The following is a 23,433-nucleotide window of genomic DNA, read 5'->3' as shown; positions in this document are numbered from 1 at the left end:
TGCTTGGTTTAGTGTTCTGCTGTCATTGGCTTGAAATTCTTAATAATTTTTAACAAAGGGCTCTGCATTTTCATTCTGTACTAGGCCCCACAAATGATGTAGCCAGTCCCACCTGTATTATTCAAGCACAAAAGCTATTTATAGTTGACTCTTGCTAAACTAATCAACCTCATTCTTGGTCACTGGGTCTATTTTACTTTTACACATTTTGATAAATCGAGGAAGGGCTCAAACCTGCCAATCCTCTATGTGTCTATCACTGCTATAAATGCTTTTAACATGGAAGGGGTACAAGACGATGATTACAGATGAGGAAGCCAGGAGGCCATAGGAATATTTAAAGGAACTGAAACATCTTTATCTGTTGAAGCAAATCAGGTGCTCAGAGCAATGCTACCACCAGTGGGGCCACTTAAAAATTAACTCTAGAGTCAGTAGAAAAAGCCAATCAGATGGGAATCCACTGTGTGCATACTTGGATACACATATACCTCACACCATGTGGACGGATCTTAATTTGGTTCAGTTCCTGAAAGGGCTACATGGAAAAATTAAATGCACATTGACAGAGCTTCAGTGAATGACAAGACTCTCTGATGGGTTTTTTATAACATTTTAAAATCAGGTTTATTTCTTGTGGGTTACACTTCTAAATTTCTAACTTATGTCAGGGAAATAACTATTGAGTCATAATGGCTTTACCCTATTTAAGAATGTATGTAAAAAATGAAATTAATGTGTATAATAAAATTTCCTCTTGTATTTGAATCTCCAGCTCCAGAAAAACTACCCTGAAATACATGTGAAGCAACGCATAGTTTTGATGAGCTAAAACATATTTTCAGGGGCACCTGAGTGGCTCAGTCAGTTAAGCATCTCCCTTCAGCTCAGGTCATGATCTCAGGGTCCTGGGATTGTGCTCCACATTGGGTTCCTTGCTCTGTGGGGAGCCTACTTCTCCCGCTGCCTCTCCCCCCCGCTTTTGTGCTTCCTCTGTTAAATAGGTAAATAAAATCTTTTTTAAAAATAAAAAAATAAAACATATTTTCATAGGAACAAAGAAAAACAATGCTTAAAATGACACTGAAAATGCATTTTCAGTGTCAATTAAAGGTTCTCCTAAACTAGAGATCAGTAATACCCTGTAGTTTACCTGGAATTTTTAAAAAACCTTTTCATATGAGCCATCCTTATAGAACTGCAAAATCAAACAAAGCAGTGCTATTTAAGTACGTATTCTTTTTAAAAGGTAAAGTTATACTATTATTAATGGGAAACAATATAAAAAGACAAATGTCTGGTATTTTCTAGATCAACTTTGATCGATTTTATAGTCACAGAAAATTAAGACAAAAGAAAATTTAAAACTTCATCTTTAATCAATTAGAATTCGTTTTCAAAATGTAATGGTTAAATCCTTAGTAAAGATCCAGGAAATCTTATATTTGGTCTCAGTTCTCTAGTGCAGATTTGAGCTAATCACCTCTCCTCAACACCTCCGCTGTACCCTGGGACAATTCATCACCCAGACAGACACGTTTGTGAGGATCAGGGGCTAATAGGAATGACAGTCTTAGGATCTCAAGTTAGGGGTCTTGTCTATATTATAGTATAAGTTATTTAAGGGAACCAGGATGGAAATTTTGAGACCTCAAGAGATGGAGCTGAGTCAATGGGTTTTATTTACATAAAATACAATGATAAGTGATATCTAGATTTTACACCAACAGTTTCAGACCTCTGAAGAGCGGATTCTTCGGTGTCTGAACAGCCCTGATCCAGGGCTGATTTTGCTTTCCCTCAAATGGGGGACCAATGACAGGAGAGGTTGCCTGCCTCTGTGGAGGGCATCTGTTCTGACCCTCTTTATTATCTTCTTTCAAGGAAGAAACTGGGGACCCTTGATGACCCAGCTCTACATCTGGGCATACAACAGCAAGCTTCTCTCTATCTCCCCCAGAACCGTAGATAGCACACTGCCATGATTTCTGACCAAGAGGGACTTGGTCAGGAGTTTGAAACTCCTATGAGTGTACATTTTCCCTCACTGAAACACATAGCCCATATTTTGGGAGGGGGGGAGAATACCCATATCTCAGGGTAACACTTAAGAATAATAAACAGTTGGGGCGCCTGGGTGGCACAGCAGTTAGGCGTCTGCCTTCGGCTCAGGGCGTGATCCCGGCGTTATGGGATCGAGCCCCACATCAGGCTCCTCCGCTGGGAGCCTGCTTCTTCCTCTCCCACTCCCCCTGCTTGTGTTCCCTCTCTCGCTGGCTGTCTCTATCTCTGTCGAATAAATAAATAAAATCTTTAAAAAAAAAAAAGAATAATAAACAGTAGTCACTGCACATTAGATCCATCTGCTCCCCCAAAGAAACCATTAATGAAGGTATCTGGAGATTTTCAGGCCCCAACTGGAGGAATTTCCTTAGGGCCTCCATATCACTGACCGTGGCCAGGGGAAAACCCTAAGTGTGCTGGCCACTGAAACAGAAACGAAATCTTTTCAGGCAATGAATGAAGTCAAAGCCTGAAAAGCTAAATGCCCCTCTGAAAATACTGAACTCCTAACATATCTAGGGAGACTGTCTGCAAGGGCAGGAACAGGGACAGCTATCCATTTTGAGATCTCCCTATCCCATTTCCATAGAATCTATTCATCCAGTGTCAAATCTCTTCTGCAGAGCAGAGAGAAAGACACAATGAGACAGACATGGAGAGAAGTGCTAGCCAGAGATTTCATAAAAGTCTCCAGTGACCTCGAGGCAGTGAAATGAGGTTAAAATCCTTCAGAAGAAAACTTGAGGGCCACTTCTCTCAATACACAGTCATCCTTATTCCCCTATAAAATGGCTCCAACTCTCCAGGGAAAAGGAACTGAATAACACAAAGCATACTTGGTTTCTGTGCACTATTGCCCAGATACAGAAACATAAGCATATGGAGAAAGGTTGTGTCCTTCTGCTACTGGAAAAACAAGAGCTTTAGTGATAGGTTTTGCTACAAAATTCCTTCCAATGATCTTTTGTCTTGGATGTTTCTGTCAGTCACTATTTACTATCATTTTAACACCAAACATAATACAATCTACTAGCATTTATCAGATAGACACCCACCCACACTTCCTATCCTTCCGTTTTATTTTTTTCCATACCACTTAAATCATTGCCTATCTTTCGTAGCACTACTCATTGTCTCTCTCTCTCCACAGCCCCACCAGAATGTCCTGAGAACATGACTTGGTGTGTTTGCTGCTGTATCCCATGCCTAGGACAGCACCTGATATGGTTAGCGATCTACCCATTGACCAAAAACTGAATGAAGGAGTTTACATTGCAGGTTACTTAAGGTAAAGACTGCTTCCTAATTGTTACTGACTGAATGACTCTGTTGCACTAAGTACTTGGCTGATATAAACTGGATCCCTTTGGGTTTGTTTGTTTGTTTGTTTGTTTGTTTCCTGTAGAACCTGGCATGACAGATCTTCAAATCAAAAAAGTGATCTTTCCCCACCCAGGGAAGAGGAAGATGTCAGGGCTCTCCTGTCCCCAGGGGTAACATGGCCTGGCCAGTTTATTAAGATATCACCCTTGCCTGAGGCTCGTCTTTCTGCTACCATAGAAGTAAAGCAAGTTTAACTAACTTGGAGTGAGGAGGTGGCAGGGACTGGGTGCAATGCTGCCCAAGTGCACCTTTGACAGGTCATTTCCAACTGTAGTTTCACATATCAGGGGACACTCACCAATCTAAGTTGTAAAACCCCTCCCTTGGCCATTTTCAGCAATTCCATGTCCATCAAGTGGGTCCAGATGTCTTTCACTGGAAGGACTAAAGGACTAGGTTTATCTTTTGCATCAGGGCTTATCCCAAAGTGGCCAAAACGGCCTTCTGTTCAGTGCTGCAGATTCATGAAGTGCTTCACATGTTGACTGTTGATAAGAGCTCCAAGCAAAATGACACCCTCTGTCTCACAGATACACTGACAGTTCGGAAAGATGTTCCCCATACAGCTTTAAATGTATTTCCCTATTCGGGGCTACCCCAACTGTAATATACCAGGAATTAAAATCTATATTAATTCTGTAATTATCCTGGGAGCAATATAGTCACAGTGCATTGCATTTTTGCATATTAAATTTGGGGGTGTTAAATTTAAATTTAAAACACCCATTTTTTGTTGCCCTGTTTTATACAGTTTTATATTTAATAGACCTCAGAAGAATGGAAGTGACGTGTATCTCTCTCAGCCTCTCAGAGACCCTGATCCCTCTCACCTCGGGGCCCTTCTGATAGGGCTATTTGAGTTCACATCCTACTTTCAGCCCAAATGCCATTTTCTGGAGGACAATGACTGTAGCTGCTTCATCTCTTGGGCAGCTATCAACTAGATGCTGGTTAAATGAAACTGTTCTTTGCCATTCTCATGGACAGAGGAGAGTTAAGTCTGGCTAAATTCGTGGCTTTTTCTTTCAAGACACAGCACACATACATCTTTGTGTACCCATAAACTAGGAAATGTCCATGTAATACAAAGATAACAAGAAAAACTAAACCATGCCAGTTAAAATGGTCTGAGGAAATAAAAAGATTTCCCCAAATTTATTTCTTAGCCAACTTGTGCTTTTCCTAGGAAGAAATTAAAAGTATATTAATGACCTATTTTTAGCCTTTTATTCATTTGACCAGTGAAATTAAAATATTGGTAGACTGTAATTAAATGAAGATGACATTATGGACCCTGAATTAATACTGTCATTGGAGACGCTGCCGTGTGCTAATAGTCGGTCTGCATGTTACATTACCACCATCTGCTGCTCATGACGGTCAGTTTCAAAATAGTGACTTTCCTTCTTATTCCCCTTCCTAAATCGTTTGTAAATTTAAATACAACATAAGTTCACAACCACTAATTTCAACATGCACCCATGGTGTGCGGCACGGGTCGCATTTCCTAAATTGGGCTCCTTGCTACTCTAGTGCTAGCAAGAGTGGCCTGGAAAAAAAGGGATTTCAGTGGTTGAACAAGTTTGGGAAAAGCTCTTGAAGAGTCATAATTTACGCCAGCAGATTTAAGTCTGTGAAGACTCCCTCAGTAAAAAAAACTGGTTTAACTTTGTGGAACCAAGTGTTTTCTAAACTTACTTAATCATGGAACTCCTTTTTATACAGAACACCTATTATCATTCTCAAAGGTACCACCCTTTGGTGCTTCATAGCTATTGATGTTTCATTGTATCAAATGCCTACAAGCGAACTAGACAATTTTACAACGTGATGTTTGCTTATAAATAATGTGCCACCAGATTTACATGTATTTTCTTACATCACCTCCAGGAAACACAGGATGGCAAAGTAACTTTGTTGTCACTATCACTTCACAGCAAAGTTATTTCCAAAAGTGAAAAATATCCCACCACTAGGCCTCAATAACAAGTTTCCAGTGGTGTTTCTCAAACTTTTCCAGCAAAATACCTCTAAGAGCAAAGAAGGATAAATTCAGACCCCTGAGATGGGGCTTGCCAAAGCAGAACATCTGAAATCTCATGCTTTGTTTTTAAAATTCATGCAACAAATAGTGCCATGTTTGTGAAATGACAAATGTTCAGGATTATTCACTGCAGCAGTGTTTTTAACAACAAAAGATTAAAAACAACCCAAATGTACATCAACAGGAAAGTGAATATATTATAGTATAGGCATACAGCAGAATATATTTTACAGCTGTTAAAACGAAGAATGGGAACATTCTCTAATATTAACATGGGAAAAGCTCCAAGATATTGTGGCACGTGAAAAAAGCATGAAACAGGACTGTGTAAAATGTGAGTTTTTATCACAAAGGGCAAAAATAAGAATTCCAGAGTTGCTTACATATGCATATGGCAACTCTGGAAAAATCCATAGGAAATTCTTAACAGTGGTTACCTTTTGGGGAAGAGGATGGGAACTCAGAAAAAGGAGGACAGGGATGAGAAGAGACTTTGAACAGTATATCTTTTTATATTTTTTAAGCCATATGAATGTGTAACCTATTAAAATTATATTAAACATTTAAAAATCATGTAAATTTTTCACTCTGTGATATATTCACATCTGGCCTAACTTTTTTAAAATACCCATACATTAAACGATATCCATATTTAAATTCCTGCTTGCTGGATCATCTGGACATCATATACATGGTTTAGTGTGAAAGACATGGGTTTAGGCCATTTAAAACTTGTTTGAACATATAGCCTTCATTCCATTTGAAGAACCAACCTCAACACAAAAAAAATCTGGAACCTCTACTAAAAAATGCTTGCTTAACAGTTTGGGACTTTTATCTATAAGCTGGGGTTAGAACTCTGATGCGCAAAATCAGTACTAACTTACTTTTGGAAGTGACCACACAGAAAGTGGCACAATACCAAAATGGCAACCCCAAGTGTGAAGCATCAGAGATTTCTACCCATTCTTCCATGACAGAGTGTTCAAGGGCAAGGCAAACCCCAAGGGCAAACCTCTGCTTTACAGCCCAAAGTAAGTGGAATTTCAAACTCTCCAACTATTTTCAACACATTTTTAAAAGCTTGGTGATTATTTAAAAAATAGGAATAATCAGTCTTGCTTAAGCCAAAAAATGTCCTATTATACTTCCTGAATAAAAAAAATAACAATTAAGCTTCTTTTGGTTATACTTTCATAGCACTTTTATTAAAATGCTTTTTATATATGTGAAAAAAACATGTGCCATTTATTTATATTAAAGATATGGTCCAATAAATAAATAAAATACAACACAGACATAACTCTAACGGAACAAGCAAATGCAGTATGACTAATGTCGATAAAACATACTATAGGCACCTGCATTTTATGCCCTGAAAGATATTCTGAGGACAAGTTTTGTATCCTCGTTTACTTCCTAAGAGTGGTTTAATAAACCAACAGTGCCATAAATGTCTCCGAAATTCTCTTAAACTGAAGTTTTATTTCTAGGCGTAAATAAGGCCAGAATTAAAAAGACAAACAGTGTGAACAGATGAACCAATACAGCACAACCAGCAGGGAGTCATTTGTTACTGCTTTCATCGATTCTGAATCCGTTTCAGAAGGCTGTTCTCTCTGGAATCCCTTCAGAGAAACAAACAGGCAGTGGCGACCGCATGGACTTCAGACTCTAGTACAATCTCCTGATGATCTGCTGGATATTCATAAGTGGCAGAATGATTCCACCTTGAGGTTTTAGGTTTTATTTCGGTTGTAATAATGAGTTATGAATAATTGATCACTGGGTAATAAATTATTCAGGCAGGCACACAGTTTCCAAGGAATCCTGGAGTGAGCCTAGCTAATGGCATAACAGAAGCCAGCAGCAGCTGCCAAGGGGACACCCCACAATTACCCCACGCTGCAGAGGCATGGGTATAGTTAGTGCCTCTCAGTATGGGCTTTTCAACGAGGGGCCATATTAATGCCTTCTGATTTTTTATAAAGTAGAAATCCCCACAGGGTACTCTAGTGTCTGTCTAAGTGCGGTTATGAAATACTGAGCCCTGACTTCTTCATCCATCAAAGAAGGATATTTGTTATCAGCCGAGTGCAACCTTTGTTACTGAAACTAGTGTTGAAAAAAAAAACACTGTAAAATCAAGAATGTATTCTACACACACATGCGTGCACGTGCACACTTCTGTGTATACATATACATATATATCGTTTCCATGTGTGTGTATGTGTATACAGACATACATCCACACAGAGGTTTTAAGATTATGCCAGGCTAGCACAATAATGCCAATATAAGCTTTACCTTGAGGAAATCTGTTTTTCTCAGTTTTCAAAAACTTTTGAACGTAACTCATGCTTATGAGCTCAAAACTCAACTTTTTTAAAGGCTTACTAAAAGTCTCCTTCAGATACGCAGCAAGTCCCATCCATATCAAATACCCAAATGCTTTACTTCCCTAAGTATTGGTTTTTTTAATAATTTTTATTTTGTTATATTAGTCACCATACAGTACATCCCCAGTTTTTGATGCAATGTTACTTCCCTAAGTATTGTTAAACACATCTGTCATTGATCCTTCTTATAATTTTCCTTTGTAAAACAATTCTAAAAATAATAAAACTACCCATTAGAGCTCAATAATCATAGTACTGAAATATCTTTGAAAGAGAACATGAATTAAAAGCAGCTGATACGGCAAATCCAATTTCATAAAAAGTAGACTGGCTGATCTTGCCCCCAAATCCACAGTATCTGCATTTGTGCAAGGCCAATGAGATGGGAGAGAAGGGAGTGAGGCAATGGAGGGCTATTGGACCAAAAATCTTCCTCAGATTTTCCCTGAGGGAAGGCAGGGAACCTAATGAGGTTTTTAAGGGTTTCTCCAAACTAAAAGAAAAGTGGAAACGTCCATCAAGATTTAATGAAAATGCTGAGTGGCCCACCATACATGGGAGAAGTTGAGGGAGCTAATGCCCAAACACATTCTTTTTAAAAAATTTTTAACTTAAATTCAATTTAGGTAACATATACTAAAGGTAATACATATTATTAAGTAATACATATTACTAAAATTTCAGAGGTAGAATTTAGTGATTCATCAGGTGCATATAACACCCAGACACATTCTAATCAAAGCTTCAATATTCCAAATTTTCCACTCTTAGAAATTGGGAAACCTAGGACACATGGCAAGAGGATCAACATACAATTAAAACTTCCTTCCTCACTTGCTCAATAAAGGTCATGAAAAGCAAAGCCTGTAATTTTTCTCTGAACTAAAAACAAGAAAATTGACTGGTCTGAACCCAAAGATTAGAAAGCCACATTCAGCTAAACTATCCAATTTCACAATGATTATCACTAGCAATTGCAAAATCAACCAGTTTAACAATCTTAGAGGCTTTCATATATCATAGTCCAGGGTTTACATTTCTAAACACGTTTATTAAGGTAAAATTGATATATAGTATACTACACATATTTAAAGTATTTAATTTGATAAATTTTGACATATGGATATGCCCATGAGACCATCTCCACAATCATGATAACGAGCATGCCATCATCCCCAAAAGTTTCCTCATGCCCAGGGTTTGCTTTTTCAATAACTAAAACTTCAGGTGGGTTTTTCACATATTACTAAATAAGAGCACTGCTGTACCAAGTATGTTCTACAGCATTCAAAGGTTTCATAACTGTTCATTCATACTTATAAGTGTCAGGTAATAGGGGCCACGAAAGCAGCTGAGAAATAAAAAGGGACTGTGTTCTTGTTAAAGTATGGAATGGAAACTCAGTTTCACGGTATCTTAAAGCAATGAATGTCATATAATATTAACTGCTTATTTTTAATACTACATGAAATTATTTACATGATACATAATTAGTGTAGCACACAAGCTACTTTGAGGACTTTGTGGTGTCAATTATGTCTATTTCCCATATAAATATAAATTTACAAATCACTAGTTCCAAAAACTAAGCTTAGCAATAACTGGCCAAGAAACTAATAGTAACATAAAGGTTGTTTTTCTCCCTCGTTGACTTTTAAGTCATGCACATCACTCTAAATTCACTATTTAGAAATGGATGTCATGACAACTCAACTTTTTCCCCAGGAAAATTGGCTCAAGAGTAATAAACTAATAAACCCAGAAACTAATTTTAATCTGAGAGCTTTCCACCTTCTCATTTCTTTGACATTTACATTATAGGTGTATCTCATTCCAAGTTCTTTAAAGGTGGATGATAATCACAATTTGAATTTTCAGTTCAAAATAGTTATAAGGGTGGGCGCTAGCCAAAATTGCCCACAAGTTAATGCATGTGTCAAAAAACTGAGAAAAAAAGATGCCTCCCTCAGCTGATCCGGCTGGAGTAAGTGATAGATACAGGGGAACCACCTGCCATATGTCAGGCAGAGTGCTGGGCAGCTTGACTCACCAAAAGCTATTGGAGAAAAAAGTCTCACAAGAAGTCTGCTTGAAAAGAACCAAAAACAAGAAGGGCTAGTTATAGATTATACTTAAGGGTGTCATGCTTGCTTTGGGTCAAGAAATTAAAGTAGAGATTAAATATTGAAAAATATTCTGAAACCAACCCTGGGTTTGGTTACTGAGGTTCCTCTGGAATCCATTAAAAATCAGCTCATCTCTCTGAAAAAAGTCCATTTTTGATTAGGGGGAAAAAGTTGCGCTATACTATACACATAAAGTTTGTCCTTGCATATTACTCACTCATCCTTAAAGTATTTTACTTATTGGGGATGTCTGCATGGCTCAGTTGATTAAGCGTCTGCCTTCGGCTCAGGTCATGATCCCAGAGTCCTGGGATCAAGCCCCACATCGGGCTCCTTGCTCAGTGGGGAGCCTGCTTCTCCCTCTGCCTGCTATTCCCCCCTGCTTGTGTCCTCCCTCCCTCTCCCCCTCTCTCTGATAAATAAATAAAATCTTTTAAAAAAATTTCACTTATTGAATAAATGAGACAATATAACATTTAAAATAGGAGGCTTACACAAATCTTTTATTTTAAAAATTTGGGGTAGTCAACAATGTAAAGGGACCAGCATATCCAGTCACATTTTTAAATTATTATTTACCAAAATAACTTAGATATCCCCCCATCTCATACATTTAAATAAATAATATTCCTTATTTCCTAGGCTATTATTCAGTTGGCAAAACCATTAGCTTCCCTGCTCACAAATCCAACAAAACATCAGAAGAACAGAGTGGGATAAGCAAAGAATTTAAGCAGTCTAAAAATCTAATAAATATACCACAGTAATTTGCCTACACTCTTTTCCTGTCAATAATCTATCTGTGGTATTTTCAATAATTCACTTTTATTTTCTTTCAAATAATAGCAATGCAAGGAAAAAAGCATTTTAAAAAAGGCTTTTTGTGTGCTGTTGTTTTCTTTCTAAATTCTTCTTGGTGATTCAGTCTTCAAAGCAGGCTTTTTTTGGCCCCCTGCCCAAGCCAAAATGAAACTGAGGGGTTCCCTGCAACCTACTTATCCTAAAATATTTTATTTATTAGTCATCTCTCATTGGAAAATATTAAAAACCAGAAAAGAAGCTCATGGCTTCTTTTATGCTAATACATGCAACAAAGCAGCCTCAGGAAAATGTAAATCATTTACCCCAAAATGTTGGCTTCATTACCATGATTGAGATAAGTCAAAGTAACTGTGCACCCTTGCATTTTATTCTCTGTTTTTCCTTTCTATCTCTCAAACCTTAAATGTTGTAAGATGGCCAGACGCTCAGGGGCTTGACTTTAGTACAGAGAACTGGCAAAGCCAAAGTGAAGTCCAAGTTCAAATGAGCCCTTACCACATTTACCTAAGAGGAATGGATGCACGAGATCCTCCAGAACACGAGCTGTTTTACAAGAAATTTTAATATGCTTTCATATTACAATCTCTCTTAAAAGTTCAACGATTTTAAGGGAAAAAGACCTGATCACTACAATGAAAACTGTTTCCTCACAGGGCAAAATGGAAAGGAATCCATTATTTCCTCCAAATTGTTTTCATAACTCCATTGCATAACCACTGAATCCTATTAAACTAGCTCAGCCTACTCAATAACGTGGTCCTCCCAACACAGATACCCACTGGGGAGAACGCCTGGTCATAATACAGAAATAATAGCTTTAATAAGAGTACATAAAATGGGCTCAAAGTTGGACTCATTAAATCTACTAATGTTTTGTTTATAATGAGTCAAAAACTGAAAATAAGGATATGTTAAAATGATTAAATCACACAGAAATCCAAAAATAGGTGTTAGTACGTGCGATATATAAGCACTAGCTTTGCTGAAGGCTACCAGCTATTAAATAGCAGAAAATTACTCTCACATTCTGAGTCACTGGAAGCTTGTTTCAAATATTATAAAATATCTATGCATTCTGGTAAGACCTACTACTCATTTTTAATTATTTTTTTGACACTGTCAGGCTACGATAATCAATTTATTAATTCACTAAGAGGAAAAATGTCCTTTTTTATAAACAGTGAACACTTATACACAGAGAGAAAGGCTTTTCAAGTTCACTCCATACAATATGAAAACTGATTTCTCTACTTCTCACTGTGTCAAAAATAAATTTGAAAATGGATGAAGTCCTTTTTTTTTCTAATTACAACTCAGCATGTCAGCAAATGTGGTCATAATTCATAACTGACCCAAATATGCTTCAGTTGAATGGCACAGAATGCCCATCACTTCTCAGTGACTGAAGCTTGGTTCTTCATTAGTTTTCCAGGGTTATACCACTGTCGGGAAGGATATGCTGGAACAATCATACTAAATCTCTGAGCATGCTAAAAGGTACAATACTTTTTTTACTTCTACTTCAAAAAGGTTACCAGAGTCAACATATCCAACAAGAGGGAACGAACTGGTATCAATGCCACATGGTGGACTATTGTGCGCGCATTTAAAATGACACTTTTTTAAAAGTACTTAATAACATGGGAAAATACCTATATGTTAGTGTTTCAAAAAAAAAAGATCCAAAATTATGCATAAACTGAATGGGGAACTGTTTTCCCACCCTTTTGTCTAGTGTAGTGGTCCTTAAAGTATAGTCTGCAGGCCAGCAGCAAAAGCTGGTAGAGATGCAAATTTTCAGGCCCCACCCAGACTTGCTAAATCAGAAACTCTGGGAGTAGAGCCCAGCAATCTGCATTTTAACAGCCCTCCAGGCAATTCTGATGCCGGGAAACAAGAGAAAACCACTGGCTGGTTCGTAATTGTCCTTCAGGTCTCGGCGGAAACAATACATTCTCAAGAAGCCCTGCCTCACCCAGCACCACGCTGCCGGCTTCCATGGGTCCGTCACACCTCACAGCAACCAAGACTTTCCTTTCACAATGGATATGACAGCTTATAATTACTTTTACTCTTATGATTACACAATTAGTGTTCTTCTCGCTCACCAGCCCAGATATTCTAAATCCTAGCTGCACATTCAAATCACCTGGAAGCTCTCAAAAATCCAGATGCCTGGGGTGTGGCCCAAATAAAACAAGATACTGGGCTATGACTTGAACATGTGTTTTTAAAATACTGTGATTCCATTCTTTGGCCAAGGTTGAGAACCACCAGACTGCTTGAAGAGCAGTTGATCAGCAAATACTGATCAACGGTCGTTGAATGAACATGTGGAGTATTTTACTTTCATTTACTCTGTGGGTGTTCTTACACATGGTACATCTTACACATGGTACATCTTACACATGGCACAAAATTCCAAATGTACAAAAAGGGTTTTCAGTGAAAAGTAAGTCTCCTTCACTCTCATCTCTGAGGCAACCACTGTGACCAATGCCATATGTTTCTTTAGAAGAGTGAATAAATATTTGTCAACACACAGAAAGAAGACCAGAGATGGGTGGCAGGATTACAGATTATTCTCCCGCTTTATGCACACCTGCACTTTTTATAAAACGTATGCACATTACTTTCATTACAGGAAAAGGAGGTACCCTAAATGTATATTCATCCAGAGCTATTCAGAAGATACACCCTGGGTCTGACAGTTCTGAGAAAAATGGTCACTTTGGAACGATGTTCTCTGTCATGAGGAAGAGATCCTTTATTTGGCTTAAGCAAATAGTCTAATTATTCCCCCTACTTTGTTTTGGTTATATTTTCACCTCTGATTAGACATTCAGCTTCTCCAGAACTCGCATCAGAAAATGGTGGAAGGGAACACGAAAAGAGATACTATTCATTCTAGGCCCTGAATTAAAAAAATGGCATCATGGGCGCCTGGTGGCTCAGTAGGTTAAGTGTCTACCTTTGGCTCAAGTCATGATCCCAGCATTCTGGGATCGAGCCCTGCATTGGGCTCCCTGCTCAGCAGGAAGCCTGCTTCTCCCACTCCGTCTGCCTGCCATTCCCCCTGCTTGTGCTCTCTCTGTCAAATAAATAAATAAAATCTTTTTTAAAAAATGGCATCATGATTTACAGATCTGTCTTGTCTGAATTTAGTTAACATGAGCCCCTACCAACACTGACATCTCTAGGTATATTAAGATGAAAAGCTGAAGACTGGATCCTAGTGTGGTGCTTTAATGATGGCTTGTCCTTCAAAGATCCTGACCCCCTCAGCCCCAGCCTCATTGATGACTGTATCTCAACAGAACATTCTGGAACTGGGACATAAGTCTAAGATGCTCTTAGGAGAGACTGGGCTTAGGAGAGCTATCTGACAATAATGGACCCAGACTGTTGTGGGGTTTTATTTATTTTTATTACTGTTGTTGCCTCTTTGTGACTTTTCACCTTCCTTACTCTTAGGGTCTAGGGACCTCTCCCCACTGCTGTCAGTGTAACTAATTCTAGCAGCAATTCTTAGCCCCCTCTCCTCCATTCTGTTTCTGTGGCTGGGTAGGAAATCCGCCCATTAGGACTTATAAAAATCTGCTCTACCACGGGCCCAAAAGCTCTCCCAGGAGGCAAGGGCCCGGGTTTGAAGACATTTCTCTAATGACTTGGTAACTCTTCCCATTTAACTCCAGTCCTTATCTCATTCTGTAGACATTTGATACTAGGAAGAAATGTTCTGTGGAGAGAGAAAGTATTTCCATGTTAACCATGCTGACCATACTTAGGCAAAGGCCAGTGTATACATACACAGTTAAAGAAGGAAATATTTGGATATTTACATGGACAGGACCAAGGGAGAAAAAATGAAAGATCTTGGATAATGCATAGAAACTAGTCAAATAAAGACAATAGGTAGCTAGGAAGGGATCTGGACAGTGGCCAACATCTCTGAGAGCAACCCGCCACAAACATGTTTAAACATTATACTGTTGGCTAGTTGTTTTATGTATGTTCATTGTATATTTCTTCTAGACTGGAAGCTCCTGAGGGCCAAGCCTTAGCTGCTATTGCTTCGGTTTCCTCACTGGTACTTAGTACAAAGTAAAGGTTTAATACATTAATACTTATTAGCTGACAAACTAAAAGACTACAGCACAAAATCAACTCTAAATAATAATGTCACTGTATTTTAAGTTGATGAAATTTAAAACACCATTATAACCAGAATTCTGTGCTGATAAGATAAATGTTGAAATTCATTGCAACTGTGGCCATGATTAATCATGTATTAAGTAATCATGTACAAGTTTAATCATGTGTCTTAGGGTATGCCTACGTCCTCAACATCTCTTTTCTATTACTATGCTAAGGGCCAAAGAACTTCTTAGCTTATCCAACTCTGTGGGTTTGCTTTAAAAAAAGGTCTGACAGCTTAACAAAAATATAAAATTATGAAGTAGAATTAGAACAATATTTACGAATATAAGTTAACATTATCATATCCTCACAATCATTAGACCAGAGTTTCTATAATTATGAAAGAAAATATTCCCAAATATTGTTTTATAAATTTCATGATGAAGAATGGCATAGAAAAACCTCTATGCCATTCAATACTCATTTTAAGTCTAATTTTATTCTACTATGATAACTAAAAAAGGAATGCCAGATCTTCATGCCAAAAAGAAAACTCTCCCCAAACACACATTAACCAAATGTCATGACTATAGCTTTTTTCTAATTCCATAGCTAACGCAGAAAATCAATAAAAATATAAAGGAATGTGTATTTGTATTGTAATTAAAATGCACAAATTCACAGTATATGAAAAATGTCAATGGTAGAGTGATGCCCCCAAGTGGCAGAATGATAAATTGCAATACTCTGATGGAAAAGAATAGCTACTCCTTTTTGTTAAGTTCTTTGATTAAAAGTGCATATTACATAAACCTAGATATCACATAGGCTATTAATAAGTGTACTATGGACTATCTCAGACTCATGTTAAATCCAAGTCACTCTTTTAACTAGGGATACCAAGAGATAGTCTGGTATATAAGCTTATGATATACTTTCCTTATAATCTCGAAAGATTAGGTGTATGTGTCTGCAGAACAATGGAGTCAGATCTACTGTGATATATTAAGGGAACAGCATTCAAAACATTATAGAAATCTTTTTAGAAAGTATTATTTTCTACCCATCTCTGACATTAACCAATTCCCTATGTTTATGGCCCAGCATGTAAAGCACAATTTAAAACCTTATATAATCAAATTGCTTGGCGAATGGGTGGTACTAATTAATGTGCTTTGCTCACAAACTGAAGAGTCAATTGTCAACACTCTGGGGAAAGAATCTAAAAAAATACGAGTTTAGTTTTCTGCCTCTGTACATGTATTAAACATAATCACTGACGAGTTGCTCTCTTATGTAGCTGAAAGGTCAACATTCTGAGGATCAATTGCTTTTGGACAGTCATAGAGATTAAAAAAAAAAGAAAGAGAGATGACAACAGAATTGCTACAATCTCAAGAAAGATCCTTGAATAAGATTTTAAAATCACATGTCTGAGATCAGATTGCTTTGAGGGATTTCTCTCTTAAAAGTATAATGCAAAAGAAAAACTTCCATTTAACAGAGAGTGCCAATTGCAGTTATTGGGTGGTGACTAGATAAAAGTTTTATTAGGCTTCCTTTAATTATTCCTTTAACTTGGGTTACTTACAAATAAGATGAATCTCAACTGCTATGAATGATATCCATAAGGTAATATGATAATATTCTATATTTTACACATCTATTTACAAATGAATTTATACCTATTTATAAATATATCTTATATTTATATATTATATATTCTTTATTATATAATATCTATTTATCTTGATATTTTATACATATAGATAGATATCTTATTTAACCCTATTACAATCCTATGAAGTATTATATCCATTTTACAGATAAGAAAACTGAAGCTCAGGGGCGCCTGGGTGGCACAGCGGTTAAGCGTCTGCCTTCAGCTCAGGGCGTGATCCTGGCGTTATGGGATCAAGCCCCACATCCGGCTCTTCCACTATGAGCCTGCTTCTTCCTCTCCCACTCCCCCTGCTTGTATTCCCTCTCTCGCTGGCTGTCTCTATCTCTGTCGAATAAATAAATAAAATCTTAAAAAAAAAAAAAGAAAACTGAAGCTCAGATTAGGAAACTGCATAACCTTAATCTTATAGCTAAGAACAAGACTGGCTTTACATCTTGACCTGTTCACTTCCAAAGCCTGTGGTCTTAACTGTGACAAGTTACAGCCTTCCTTCCAGCATTCTAGGATTTTGTGAGTAGCCATAGCCATGATTCCTCACGATTTTAGCAGAGAGTTCTAAAATCAATTGATCTAAAATCAAATGTCTACGAAGACAGGCGGGTAGTAGAAGGTGTGACACAGCTGTGTATAAGAGACAGTGAAGAGTGGCAGCACATGGAGAATTAAAGAGCACAGGGTCTAACTAAAGGGGGCAGCTGCTACCCACCTCCAGCCCATATGTTAGCAAATGTCACCAAATCTTTTGGTTTGTTTTCTTCTCTAAGAGAAATGAAAAGCTCGATTTTTATGAGACTGCCCATTTTTAAACACTGGTAACTAATTTAGACTAAAAAAGAAACACTATTCAATAGGCCAAACAAAAAACATCTGAAGGCTGAATGTAGCCTGTATGCAATATGTTGAAGAGATTCTGATGATGAATGATTCTTTTTCAAGAGATTCTACACTAGATTTTCTGGTATCAAATAATTTGTCAATTATCCTCACTATTGGATTCATTCCACACACCTAGGCTTCAACTGCCATATTCGGCTCAAGGTAGGTGTTTTCAGACCAGTAGTGCTAGTACAGGAAAAGTTATTGACAAATCACTTCCCAACCAACCAGCCCCTTCCTCTCTCATTTCTCTCTCCCTGCACCCAACACCTACACACTTTACTCACCCATCATCTCAAGTCTAAAGCTTTCAAGTCTGGTCTTCATATATATTATTTTACATCCCTTTGTTCAACTTTTTAGCCCTCCTGTGAATTCTCGTAAAATTCTTCACATTCCTCACTCACTAAAAAAACCAAAATTGGATATAGTCTTTATGACCAGGGATAGAAGCAGAAAAATGTTCACCTTTAGCCCTGAAGGCTGATTTATAGCCTGCATAGTTTCGATAAGGATCAAATACATACTGATTGCTACATTCTTTCCTTTTTTTTTTAAAGATTTTATTTATTTATTTGACACAGAGAGAGACAGCCAGCGAGAGAGGGAACATAGGCAGGGGGAGTGGGAGAGGAAGAAGCAGACTCCCAGAGGAGGAGCCCAATGTGGGGCTCGATCCCAGAACACCGGGATCACGCCCTGAGCCCAAGGCAGACGCTTAACGACTGAGCAACCCAGGCGCCCCTGATTGCTACATTCTTAAAGGGTCTCATGACTGCCTGTATATCTCATTGATAATTAATATCAAGCTGAATGATAAGCACCAGAGAAATCTTGCAAAAGTAGTTTTACAAGTAAAAATTTGAAGAAAACATTTATTATCTAATACTCCCTGCACGTCTCCTTGCCCCTTGAACATTAACCATATAACCACCAGCTTCATACAGCAGAAGTGCAGCTCTTTCTGCCCATGGGTCCTATCACTGTGCTATAATAAAAGCACTTTTTTGCACCAAAAATGTCCCAAGAATTCTTTCTTGACTGTTTGCTCACGGCCCCACATCATTTACAATGTGATTTTTAGAAATTCTGGGTCAGATTTAGGTCTTACTTTCAATGTTTCCATAAAGGTACTCTAGTAATTTTCAGAAATTTATCATCCTGTTCTACATGGCTGGAATCATACCTCTAGAATTTATGGAAAAGAATTCTTTTTGAGAGGAGTCATGAAGCATGCTCTTAGGACACCAGAAAAGTGCCAGCACTGTCACCATTCTTCATGTAGGAATTTATTGAAAACTATGAATTCTAGATAATTACTTTTTAAAATTCTGGACATAGAGACCATTTAAAAAGTTGATTGAAAATAAAATAGTAGTATCAATATTTAACTTCATAATTCCTACTTAGTATTAAAAAGTGGAAAATATTTATCACATTGGTTTTTAAATACAATGGGCAAAAACTGAAAGAATTTACAGTAGTCTCAAAACCTCTGAAAAAAAGAATAGATTATGCGATAGAAGTTCAGGACTGATGTCATGGGTCATTCTTCTTTCTGCTCTTTTTCTTGTGTTTCTGATGTACAACTTTCTCATCTGAACTTCAATTCCAACTAATTTTTCACTGTAGCAAATTCAAACAACTTCAAGCTAGAAGTAACAGACATACCATCCAACAGCATTTTGAGTTTTCTCTACCATGAAAGTTTAAGGGTCTGATCAAAATCAAAGAAAAGGAAATAACAAGAGGGTCCTCAATATTATTAAGCTAATTTTAGATGGGAGCCCCTGATTGGTTTAAATGTCTAATTTGAGAGCTGTATGACTACAGACTGAAAAATTCCTTCATAGAAGCCAAAAAAATTAATACCATATTTCCCTTAGTACACCCTATTCACCTCAAGTGTGAATTACCATTTATTTGCATTTCATAACATTTCTAAAATTGCCATCATTATAAACAATTCTTACTTTCTCATTCAAGAAGTCCCAATCAAGTTAAGTGGAAGCAATGTTGTAATTGAGACTCTGGTATGCATAAAAATGATATTTTCACTTCATCTACCCCGTGTTCCTTTTCTAGGTCATTTGGGTACTTCACTCACCTGCTGAAATGCCTTTAAAAATCTTGTCTGAAGACACCATTCAAGAAGCTTTTCTACCGCTTACTAAATTCTTAGAATCTTAAATGCAAAGAGCAAATGGTACTCCATGTTCTTAATCAGCTAAGAGCTACGCAAACAAGGCAGCTAACTCAAAATCTGTATGAAGTATTTTTACTTACAATTCCTCTCCTTGTTTTGCTTTCTTGTCTGAAACCAGATAGACAGTTCCAAAACTTCCACTACCAAGTTTTTCTTGAAGCACATATCTTCTTGCAATCAAGGTCTTTGGATAAGCAGAAATGGCTATTGATCCATTTGGACACTTAGCAGCCTCTTGGAATTTCAGCATTGCTCCAAACAAGAGAGAACTGGTTTATTTGTTTATAGAAATTTAACATTCAAGTCTCCTAGAAAATGGCCAAATTCATCCACGTAGTGTTGGTCAATCCCTTAAAAGTGAAAAGACCAGAGATCAGTTGTAAAGAATGCTGAATTATTCCTTACAATAAGTGTAAGTTTTTGACATTGATACCTGCACCTTGAATAGTGGATTCAATGACACCATTTAATGACTTGAGAGAAAAATGTGAAAAGGTAGTGATAATGGCAGATTCTAGTAGAAGACAGTCGTTCACAAGAAGAGAGCCTTTCCTCATACATCTAAATATGGCAAAAATGAATTACAGTTAAACAATCCGTTTAAGATTTATACTCCCCACCTATTTAAAAAATCCAAATGTAAGAACATAATTTCCTTAAATCTATACATTTGCATCAATCTTTTTGTAATTCTTCCCCCCTTATGTCTGTTTTGATTAACAAATAGTGAGTTAGGATTAAACTAGAAATTTGCATAGAATTTTTTTCTGTAGACGTTAAACCATGGTATTTCCATTTATTAGAATAGATGCGAAGAGGAAGAAAGACTTCAGAATAAATTTTTTCCCATCCTAAAAAATTCTGGTCCAGTTTCTGAAGTTATTATACACACTGTGTATAGAGTAATCTCTCTGGATTGAAAACAAGAAGAGTCACAAATGCAGATCAAACCACAAATTGTATTTTAATGATAGCTGAATATAAATGTGTTATAATTCCTCAAGGAACTATAAACGTACAGCAGGATTATGAAAAGTAGGACTGTTTCATATGAGTGTATGCCCAGTAAAATCACTTTTATTTCATCAACATGTAAAATATTTCGTTAGTTATCATGAAAAGTGGGTTTTGTTTAAAATCTATGAAAACATGATTTTAAATTGAAGACTGTCTATGCCTTGGAGTCAAGTTTCCATACTCAACTATTCCAAAGTTGTAAGACAAAAACTTATTGTGTATAATGGTAAAAGAAGATGCTATCTGTGTAGTTCGGGGTGCATGACCAACAGGCTTCACATGGCTATGACAATTACAAAAATCCTCAGATTAGAACATAAACAGTAAATGTCCCTTTACAGCATTTTTCTTCTTGAAATAATGCATTAATTAGCTAAGTTTTATCTGATGTCAGTGAGAAGTATTCTAGTAATCAGCTTTATTTATTTATTTTTAAAGATTTTATTTATTTATTTGACAGAGAAAGACAGCCAGCGAGAGAAGGGAACACAAGCAGGGGGAGTGGGAGAGGAAGAAGCAGGCTCCCAGCAGAGCCACCTAATGGGGGGCTCGATCCCAGAATGCTGGGATCACGCCCTGAGCCCAAGGCAGACGCTTAACAACTGCGCCACCCAGGCGCCCCTCTAGCAATTAGCTTTAAAAAAAAAATTAAAGAGGGGTGCCTCGCTAGTTCAGTCAGTAGAGCATGCCACTCTTGATCTGGGGGTTGTGGGTTTGAGCCCATGTTGGGTATGGAGATTATTCAAAAGTAAAATCTTAAAAAAAAATAAAAAGGGGGGGGAGAAACCAAATCATCTGGTGGTTGTGCGCTCATACTAAAACATTAGCATTGGGTTGGAACTTCAGAGCTGGGGCCCATACATCAAAATCCCTGAATAAATAAAAAATTATGTCAGATTATCAAGATCACAGAAAATATTAGTGACAGCTACTACTAAAAAAAACAACTGGGGGCGCCTGAGTGGCACAGCGGTTAAGCGTCTGCCTTCGGCTCAGGGCATGATCCTGGCGTTATGGGATCGAGCCCCACGTCAGGCTCTTCCGCTATGAGCCTGCTTCTTCCTCTCCCACTCCCCCTGCTTGTGTTCCCTCTCTCGCTGGCTGTCTCTCTCTGTCAAATAAATAAATAAATAAAATCTTAAAAAAAAAAACAACTGGAGAGCAGGCCTCCAGATGTGTATTTTGTTTGCTTTCTGTGTTCCCATAAAAGTGCTACTTTCTGGCCAAATTAATGTATTAAGAAGAATATATGGACTCACTGCCTTTTCAACTGAAAAGAACCCTTCCGATCACCCAGTAATTCTCCTTATTTTAGGGATGAGATAAAGGTCCCTGTTTAGTGAAGGACAGAATAGTTTTAAGAAGTCCAATTTCCCAGTGGCTCCTATTTGTAAATGAGCTTTTAAGCCCAGCAATGTCGTCTAAGCAGTCTGGCCAGGCCCGCGAGTACGTTGGGACTAGGTTCCCAGACTTAGCCCCGCCACCTCCTTCCCCAGTCCACCTTTAGGCCATCGATTCCATTAATCTTCTCTGTGAAACCACAGGGGCACCCTAGTAGGTCCCCTGCCATCTAGATTCCAGAATTATCTGTTCGTTTGTCAACGTTCCCTCGCCCAAACCTCATGAAGGTTGTGAATCAAGTTGAGTGCCAAAAACACACCTTCTGGGGCGCCTGGGTGGCACAGCGGTTAAGCGTCTGCCTTCGGCTCAGGGCGTGATCCCGGCGTTATGGGATCAAGCCCCACATCAGGCTCCTCCACTGTGAGCCTGCTTCTTCCTCTCCCACTCCCCCTGCTTGTGTTCCCTGTCTCGCTGGCTGTCTCTATCTCTGTCAAATAAATAAAATCTTTAAAAAAAAAAAAAACACACCTTCTGTATCACTGTATACTTGTCTCCTGTCATAGAGTAGGTGTTCAATAAATTTTGTTACGGCAAACAAGCGTCCAGCAGACCGACTGTTGCCCAAGGGAGGGGAAAAAAAAGTGCGTGGTGAGAGGAGGAAAGAGAAGATTTAGAAAGTTGCGTGGGAACCGGGCACCGTAAGATAAGTGAGAGATTACCTCCTTCTGCAAACTGACCCTTAGAGGTAAAACTAGCCCGGCTGCGGGCAAAAGGCAAGGGAAGAAGAGTGTTCATCACAGGCTGAAGTCAAGTAGTTCTCTTCCCTGGTAGTAATAAATGAGAGGAAGCAGATTTGACACCAGGTTCTGCTAAAGTAGGACGCTAACCTTAAAGGCAAACCTTAACCTTAAGGTCAAACGAACATTCCTTCCCTCAACTTCTTTTTTAAAAATTACATTTCGCAGAGCGGGAGGAGACGCCGGCAACACTGATTCTCCGGAGCCTGGAGCAAATCCGGGAGGAAAGGAGCTGAGGGAAGTGAAGAGGTCGCGGGCCCACGGATGCGGATTCCGGCTGGGGCAGCCTGAAGCCACCACCTTCCCGGCGAGCCCCGAGGAGCGCCCTTCGCCTTTCGCATACCTTTAGGTGTCGAGGGCGGAGGAGCGGCGGCGCCCACAGTCCCACCCGTAATTGGGACGTATGTTGGGCAGCTCTCACGTAGGTGCAGCCGCACCGCCGAGCTCCGGGACCTCCCGGCCCTGCTGTTGGGCACCGTTGCCAGGGAGACAGCGTGGGGCATGCTGGGAAGCCGGAGCGAGACTGCAGGGTGC

At 38.4% G+C, this 23,433-nt stretch overlaps 1 protein-coding gene across 9 annotated transcripts in view; it reads right to left on the bottom strand.

Annotated features, from left to right (window-relative positions):
- The window catches only part of NEK11 (NIMA related kinase 11), a 245,937-nt gene extending 222,509 nt beyond the window's left edge, over positions 1-23,428 (bottom strand). For 2 of the 9 annotated variants that reach the window (XM_045791746.2, XM_045791753.2), the window contains exons 1-2: positions 23,243-23,419; positions 19,825-20,094 (exon numbers count right to left, since the gene is read on the bottom strand). In XM_045791746.2, coding sequence (XP_045647702.2) covers positions 19,825-19,994 — 170 coding nt within the window. In that variant the 5' untranslated portion in view covers positions 19,995-20,094; positions 23,243-23,419. The other 7 variants (XR_015727864.1, XM_087870200.1, XM_045791750.2 and 4 more) reach the window with 7 other exon arrangements.
- Positions 23,429-23,433: the final 5 nt, after the last annotated feature.

Source organism: Ursus americanus, chromosome 20, assembly GCF_024610735.1.
Source record: "Ursus americanus isolate L20-20 chromosome 20, mUrsAme1.1.p, whole genome shotgun sequence".
NCBI classification, from domain to species: domain Eukaryota; kingdom Metazoa; phylum Chordata; class Mammalia; order Carnivora; family Ursidae; genus Ursus; species Ursus americanus.
Note: the sequence above shows the minus strand (reverse complement) of the source record. Positions and strands in the feature narration are given on the sequence as shown.